Below are 9,251 nucleotides of genomic sequence, written 5' to 3'. Positions count from 1 at the left end.
AAATAATATTAGCTTTTTCTGTGCATTGTGAATACTGTTCAATTCAAAATTTTGAATAGGAAAAGCAGTTTTTCGATCCAATTGCATCCAATTGAATCTAATTGAATCCAATTGAATCCAATTAAATCCAAAAAAAAAGTATTCGCTATTTAAAATAAGTATTCAGATAGAAAAAAATTTCAATCCATTTTAATCCATTCTCGTTTGGATTGATTTTATAATAATGAAAGATGCGCGGATAACTTTAAAATGCGCTTCTTCTTACCTGCGCAGTCATTTGTCAATGGATGCCATTCGTAGCCAGGAGGGCAAGCTTTGTAAAGTGCATTCTTCGCGGATTTCTCCCTGATGCAAATATACGATCCTATGGTGTTCTGGCATCCTCCACCGGGACACACGTTGCGCTCCAGACACTCATCCACGTCTGATCGATGGATCAGCGAAAAGTGATGATCACATGCGAAAATCGAACGCACGATCGCAGAAACAAGCAGCGTAGTGAAATGAACAAAAATCAATTTCGCAGAATAATAAAAAAGAAGATACAAATTCAATCGCAATTCACACAAGCGAGATACGAGGCATACAAGGCAGAGATAACAATGCTGTAACGAACATGGCGATACAATCACGATATTGCAGTTGTACGAGAAACATGAAACATGAGGGAGTACGTTAGAATTATATTAATATTAATATAATAATATATTAATATTAATAATTATATTAATAAATAACGAGAATGTGCTTCTGCAGAGTTGAGAAGTTAAATTGTAACGCCGTTATCGTTACTTTCTTTCGATAATAATCATTACTTTTTTTTTATCTAGAATCACGACGAATTCAATCGTTAGTTTAGTTCTCTGTTTATTCAATAGATAGTATTATTTATGATTCGATAGAAATATTTCATTTAAGTAGAAATTTGAAACATATTTTATACCTTATATCTTAGCTTGCTTTCCGATACTGTCAATAGTAAAAATCTATTGCTATACTGCATATGTATTGTAATATAAATTATAAATTTTCTGTATTGGCAATAAATATTGGAAAGCACTCTTAATAAAAACATCATTTTATTATCACTATTTATTATCAATATTTAATTAATTTTGAATAACATTTAAGTCTGTAAATTACATTATAATATAAATTTTTAATAACTATGTTAAAGAATAAAAATATTTATATTATAAGAATTATAGATTTATTAAAATAAATTCAATATAAAGAATGTTACATAGTTAGAGTTTTAACCTATAATAATAATTGTTACATTTAATTGTTAATTTAATATGATCAAATGATGCAATTTTAAAATCTAATATTTTACTTTATCATTATAAAAAAGCAGCGAATCATTACTTCTTTAATAAAGATAATACAATTACGAGTTACTTTTTATAAAAAGTAATAATGATAATGCGTTATTTTTATAAAGTAACGTTCTCAACTCTGTGCTTTTATTGTCGCGTATAGATATAACTTTTATTAATTAATTAATTGTTAAATATTATTCCCTTACCTGTATGAGAATGCTACATTTTTTTAAATTATACATACCGTCGCACACTTGATTGATAGCATTATAACGATAGCCCGACGGACATAACGGCGATTCGTCGTCCTCGTCTTCATCCGTCGGCATTTTTTTCTTCGGTGTCTTCGGGATACACGAACGTGCGTCTTTGGCCAAATTGTATCCTGGATTACAGCTGCATACGACAGCCACTCCGTTGTCGGTGCACCGATGCTCGCAGGGGTGAGTTGGTTTGCATCTAAAAGTGGATATTTGATTGCATTTGTTTACATTTGCATTATTAACAATAACTACGCTTTACAGACTGAAATGCAAATGATAAAGCTGACTTGTTTCGCAGTATTCGCGATAATTAATCCGAATGTCAATCGTGTCATGAATACACTTTCTCATGCAATAAAAAGATCTACATCAAAATCTATATTATTGTATACCTGTCGATTGGTTGATCCTGCCTACAAGTTTTTCCATCCTCCAACAAAGTGAAGCCGTCGCGGCATTCGCAGCGATACGAGCCCGGCGTCGGTACGCAAATGTCAGTGCAAAGCATACCTTTCATGAGTTGACAGATATCATCCAACTCTGTGAAACAGAACATTGGGATTTAAAATCGTTGGGATTTGCACATAAGCTAAATAAAAAAGAGAAAAGTCACGATTGTGCGTACCAACTTTCTCGCGTACGCACTGTGCGCTTCAGAAAGACAACGCAAAATGTTTGTTTACAGTATGAATTTTTTTTAAGATACTTTCTAAATTCTTTGGAGTAAAATCTTATTTAAAAAAATAAAAATTGAAACAAGAATAGATCGATTTTTATTTTTTAGAGTAAGATTCATTCTAAAAGTTTTAGAGAGTATATTTTGACTTGTTTATAAATTTTATTATTTGTCATAATCAAGGGACATATTCCATATAATAAATGAAGTATTTTTGATTATACATTACCTGGAGTTGGACTCGAGTACGGCGTGGAATCTGATGAAGAGGAAGGCTCATCCGATGATGTGGATAAAGGTGATGTAGATGAAAAAGGCGAAAACGACGACGACAATGACGATGGTGACGATAATGAAGTTGATGACGATGATAACGATGATGATGATGATGACGGCGACGGCGACGGCGAATATGAGGACGTTGGCGAGGACGATGAGAAATCTAGATCAGTTTCGGTTGAACTCTCGCTTGACAATTCACTCGTAAGATCCGTCGTGGAGCTCGGCGACGCTTCGCGACAGCATTCCAAGAACGCGGGATCCCAAGGAATGCCAAACGAGAAACTTTTGAAGGAGCATCCTTGACCCATAGACCCCGCGAGAATACCTGATAATATATTGATAAGACGCGCGTCAGAGGGCTAATCAATACGAATGAGTTTGTCCGAGTTTCGTTGAAGTAGAAGCTTTTATTAATACATTAAATATTCTTGACGTAATTCGCAAGATAGAGTGTGCTTTCTGACAACCCAATAAATAAGACACAGATGACGCAGTGAATCAGCATCACATCTTTGTTATTTGCCAATGTTAAACAAAGATGATACGAACCGTATTACACTGCGTCGCTTATTTGGAAAGCATCAAATTGAATAAAAATACCTAGCTTGCAGCCCTCACAACAGTCACGATGATAATCTCCGCGGCCGAAAATCTTTGGAGATCTTTGTGATGCCGTGCTTGTCACGCAGGCCAGACCTTTGCGCGCGTCGGCTTTTCCTTTTTCGCATTGCAGTTCGTGATAGGCCCGGACGCAACAGATATCTACAGCCTCCAGGCAAAGACCCTGCTCCACCCTCGGCACTCCGGTCACAGGTCCAGTGAACTTCTCACACCTAAGACCTTCTTGAGCCCAAGAAGAGCCAAGGCCGCAGCATTTCTCGAACTGAGCCTCCATTCTTCCCTCGACAACGAGCGCTATTTCGTGCGATAAAAAATAAGCGAGTCGTGTTAATTTGTTTGGAAAAGCATGAGATGGTAATTACATCGGTATTAATTTAATAATAATACATCTAGAAGTTAATTCGAATAAAATATATAGAAATTTGAATTCTTTGTAAAATGAATAAAAAATAAATAAATACTCGTGGTTTTTTCATGAAGAAAAAAAATAATATGTAAAAATTCTAAAATTCTAATAAATTTTATAAAATTAGCAGATCCTTATAAGAAAGGATACCTACTTTTATAAAATTACTTTATTTTTCTGGCAAATGATGATGAGCGATCATCATCTAGCCATTACGTTTCATAAAGCAAATTTTATGCTACTACGATTTGTTACTATTTCTTAATCTATAAATCACCACTTCTTATTAGAAGTTAATTTTATCTTAACACTGAACAAAATTTACTGTGCGGTAAAAAATATATGTTTATAAAGTCTTGAAAGTTATTTGTGCTTACAATCTCGAGAATAGTATGATTTACTTTACAGAAGACAATCATTGGATTTATTATAATTGTAATATACTTTTTACCTCCGGTATTTTTATTTTTAGGTAAGTAATAAATTTTGGTTTGTCATAAATTCAGCAAAAATAGCTAGAATATTTTTATTAGATTTGTAAGATCATTTTTCTCCGTATTGAAACAACTTTTAAATATCTTACATTTATATCTTTGTGCATGTCATAAATTAACTTGAAAAGAACGCTTGTCGTCGACAAGCGCATCTAGGTCAAAAGCTCTGATTTTTGTCGGACTTATCACTTTCTCAATTTTTTCATCAATCGCTTAAAAATTCTGTAAACCTTTTATTTGCTTTATTACGAAATTCTAACAGGGAACACAAAAACGCCGACGAAATAATCAGAATCATTTTTTTTCACGATTCCATCATAAAAAAAATTATAAAGAAATTTATAGATCTATCGAGTGTAAGAGAAACGCGTTGGAAAAAATATGCTTTGCACATTGATAAGAGCGAAAAGCGTCAAAACCTCGTTTCTCTTAGACATCGTGTATTTTCCCACTGATAGATGCGAGTCGTGAATTTTATCTGTAAAATATATATCAATCTAGCTCGCAAACAGTTTCTGCGAAGAGCTTAGAGATTCTCCAATAGCGCTTTCGCGATCTCAATTGTTCCTCAATGCGTCCGATCTACATGCGAAAATTAATTTATATCAATCGACGCGTCGTGTGCACGAAATCACCATGGACGTCGGTCGTGTTTTCTTTTTGACATTGTAGTAATTTAAAATTAATGTTGAATTTCATGAAGAATGTCAAAAGATTGCATACAAATTTTTTATGACGAAGAAAAGAAAATTTGACACATAAAGTGGCAAAATGTTTTGAGTGGTACGTGTTTGTATGTATAAAATATATATAATATTCTCTTTTAAAGAAAAATTTTGCCTGCGCCCATGTCGCCCATTTAAATACAATTATTGATATCTTTAGAATATTGATGATTGAACTTCACTTCGTGGAATTGAACCTCGAAGTTTCGAAATACCGAACGCGACTCATAGTATTCTGCGTGCGCAAATAAGCCTAGGTCAATGGAGAACTAATAGGATGATTTGCTTAACGTCGGTACACACAATGAGTATCGTCGTGATGAAATGAAATTTAGTCTATCGCAAATATCAGCGATTCAATAATTTCATACCGAAAAAACAATACATAATTAAATAAAAAGTTTTTTAATTTTTTCCAAGACATTCCTAATGATGCTTTGTCACAAGTTGAAAAGTTCATCTCAATTCAATATACATCAAAGCCACACAATTTTTATGTAAAAATTTCTCTGTACATGAAAAAAATAAAGCGAAAATTAAATAAGCTAGAAACTAGTTATATATTTCTGATGTCTTGCGCAAGATTTTCATGCTGTAGCCGATTGGCGGTTTACCAATCGCGCGAATTTGTTTAATAATTTAGAATAATTTTGGGCAAATCAATTTTAACGATTTAAATCGGGAATTCAATCATTATTTGGATTACAAACGGTACCTCGTTTGTGCAGGACCAGCTGCTCCAGGTGGGCCATCAGGAGAAGGATAATAAAGGACGCAGCGAGATCGACGTAATGTGCCATTTTCTCTCATCGATCGAATTCCGTGATTATTATGCTCACGCTCGTAAATTTGATCTCTTGATTCTTTTTTATCACTTTTTTTTCAATCTCTTTGAGAAGAACGTGTGAGCGACTGTCCCGAGAAAGTTTCGTCCGGATGCGCCTCGAATGAGCGCTCAGCTTGCATTGAAGCATTTGGTACGCCGGCACTTCGGTTTTGTCATCTGCACCTTTACACATCTCCCTCGCAGGTCCCGAGCCTCTCCTTCTACCCTTTGTCCTCATCCTCCCTCCTTCTACTCGCAACACACTGTTGCGTAGTACGACAAGTCTACCGTCCTTCCCTCTCACTCTCTCTTTTTCTCACTGTCTCATTAGATACGAGAATATACGCGTGATACGCTCGCAGACTCCGTGTGTTGATTAATAACGCGATTCGAGCAGAAACAGAGACAAACCAGCGCGATAATCTTCGAAATCGTCGGCATATCATTTGCAACTTGATAGAAACCATCACGTAGCTCCAAATAGCAATTAAAAGTTGTATTGTATTAAATTAATACAATTTCGAGTATAATTATTATTAAAAGATATTAACAATCAATCTTATATTGTAAATTATACTTTGGCTTTGTCACAATCATTTCTCGATAAATATGTTCGTTTAAACCTTTATATCCAAGAAGAACAAGACAGTTAAAATAATGTCAATTTAATGTCATATTAATCGATTATTGACCGAATTTATGCCATTTTTTTTAATGATTCAGTCAATGTGGTATTATTCCTTAGATAAACAAACGCAAGCATAAGCACAGAGAGCCATGGCTCCCCCCTGAATTCGTTTTTTAAAAATGTTTACAGCAAAGTTATATATTTTTTAAATATTTCTGAAATGCTTAAATCACAATTTTGATATTTCAAAAATATTTTTTAATTTAAGAATTTCTTAGGTATGAAAAACATAAATTCTGTTATATTTTTTAATATATTTGTTAATATAATTTTAAATAAAATGTTTTACGAATTATACATTTAATATTAACATTTTTTCAGTATAATAATTTAAATAATCTAAATAATAATATTGTCTTTTATATATTTGACCTTTAAAAAATGGCTTCCTCTTGACAAATTTCTGGATTCGTCAATGAGCACAAGGCAACTTCACGATTTATTCTTCGAGTTCTTTACCATCGTGACTTCTTCCGCAGCTTCTGCTCCTCCAAGCTACGGCACAAAGCAGCTTTTTTTGCAGAGACTTGCTCAACAGTGGTCCCCTTGTAGCGCGAAATTTCGTCGATCATTCATCAAGGCAAGTTGCCTTCAAATCTCAACCAGGGAAAATTTATAATGTGTGTAAATCGTCATTTATGAATAGTGTCATTACAATTGTACGCCATTAACGAGAAATGTTTAATGAGATTTCGCCTAACTCTGTTTTCTTCAGATACCAACAAATTTTATAAAATTCTTAGTCGTCGGAAGGAATTATCAGGAGAAAAGTTTAACAAAATTATAGCGTTATAGCAATTTAACGTTATCGATTTTGTTTTGAAAATATATTGACTTATAAATTTGATCGTATAAATTCTTATTCATCACAGAATATCGCCCGCCATCATGATTGTAGCAGCGATATTGACACTGACCATGACACACGTAACACCCTGGTCACAGAGTCGCGCATTATGAAAAAAATCTCGTAATTCAGAAGCCGCCAGTAACACACGCATCATATCCTCAAGATTCGCCGTCAGCATCTTACAAAGCCACATCTTTGGGTCTAAAGTGATGCTTTTTTGCCGCGGTTGAGACTGCATATGCTCGGTCTGCTCGTAATAGGGCGAACGAGCGACGACGTTATGATCACGCGTGTCCATGTAAAAAAGCGGAGAATTTGACAATCTGCTGAGAAGGGAAAAAAAGGAGATGCGGTTAACGCGCTTCATAGGAGATAAGTTTATTTAGTCGGTCGCTTCCTGTTCCGCATTTCGGCCGATGATAGCTATGATCGTGGCTCCCACGAATTTAATGACAATCTCGAAAAATAAAGCATTAAAAAATTTTACAAGGAGAGGACACGGTAAGCCCTTTAGAATTTTGATCTCTTTCAGCATAATGAATCTACATTCGAAAATAAATTGTGCCACATCCCAATATTTTTGTTGAATGAATCTTGCAAATAATATTTTTAATGTACGGAATGGATCCCGCATTATCCTCCGTGATTCAACGTTTCTTTCATTATTTCTTTCCTAATCTAACCGGGTCACTGATGTCTTATTGTGTTTTTTAAAATGTTTTGAGCTTTAAAAAATTTGAAAAGATCTTGATACTCTTTTAACTTTCAAATTAAAAAAATACGACTTTACAATGATATGATTCGAAATAATTTTTATTTTTTGTGTCCAAATTTGTGGAATAATTCAAAATTGAAAATTCATCTGGGTCTTCAAAGCCGCACTTTGATCACGGAAAGTTAATTATATGGAAAATTAAATTCCGATGAAATGAGTTAATTTTCATATATAATGTAACTTATGTTGTGACGAATAAAAGATATCATACATGCAAGATTTAATAATGAATAGTTTCTGAACTATGGTGTATAAAAGATTCTGTGCATGAACACAATTAAGTTTCACCTTTGTATTATTATTGCTAAAAATTATTCATTATTGAGCTCTGCGTCTACGATATTTTTTATTCACTATATTATAAGCTACATTATATGTGCTAATTCATTACACCAGGATCCAATTTTCAAGATAATTAGTGCAGAATCTTATCATATATTAGAAAAATATTATATATACAAGATTATTATTATTTAAAAAAAAACCTCTCAAACATGGCGCAATTTATTTTTTATGTAAATTCATGAAACTCATTCATCATATTGAAGATCAAAATCCATGAAGAATCCAATGTTCTCTCCTTGTTAAACAAATACCGATGTTTGAAACTTTGATAACATTAAGAATTTATCTCGAAGCTGTTTAACTATCTAATTATCACCGCGAATTACACCGCGACAATTAAACAACGTTTGATAATAGCAATAGATGAGGAAAATCGTGCACGTGTATCTTCGAGACTAATGGACAATATAAAAACTCAAACTTTGTATCTCAAACTGGCAATTTTATTCGATTGATCTGTTACGTTATTGCGTAACACGGACACATCATTTGATGGGAAGGTTTACACTTGATTCTCGTGTCCTCGCGTTTCATCTTTGCTGACACATTTATTCTTCATGCGATAAAAAAGGAGTTTTCGCACAGTATCTCCGTGAAAGAATGCAATGCACAATAAAAAATTTATTACAACTCGCCGCTTTCCAAAGGAGCCAGATAATTATAATATCCTTTCTCACATAAGACGCAACGAATCGAATCAATAGGTATCAATAAATGTAATATATAAATACACAAGTGTCTAATGATAAAATACGAATCTTATTGGTCTTATCATTTCTGTAATTTTGACAATATTTCTTTTTCTCACACATGTTAGCGGTAACGCGTAATCTAATAAATACTGACAGAACCGTATCCGAAAACAACACGAGAATATATATATATATATATATATATATATATATATATATATATATAGTATACGTTAACTTTAAATTAAATACGTACGTTACGTTAGTTTATTTAACTTTAACTTTA

At 33.4% G+C, this 9,251-nt stretch overlaps 1 protein-coding gene across 1 annotated transcript in view; it reads right to left on the bottom strand.

Annotated features, from left to right (window-relative positions):
• Positions 1-5,589, bottom strand: part of LOC105623174 (fibrillin-1) — a 14,875-nt gene extending 9,286 nt beyond the window's left edge. The window contains 6 exon segments of the mRNA XM_012204574.1: positions 266-424; positions 1,567-1,781; positions 1,978-2,125; positions 2,491-2,868; positions 3,144-3,458; positions 5,505-5,589. Of these exon segments, the coding sequence (XP_012059964.1) occupies positions 266-424; positions 1,567-1,781; positions 1,978-2,125; positions 2,491-2,868; positions 3,144-3,458; positions 5,505-5,589 (1,300 nt within the window).
• Between the last annotated feature and the right edge of the window lie 3,662 nt (positions 5,590-9,251).

Source organism: Atta cephalotes, assembly GCF_000143395.1.
Source record: "Atta cephalotes unplaced genomic scaffold scaffold00054, whole genome shotgun sequence".
Lineage (NCBI taxonomy): Eukaryota > Metazoa > Arthropoda > Insecta > Hymenoptera > Formicidae > Atta > Atta cephalotes.
The sequence above is the reverse complement of the archived record's forward strand: the minus strand, read 5'-3'. Positions and strand labels throughout refer to the sequence as shown.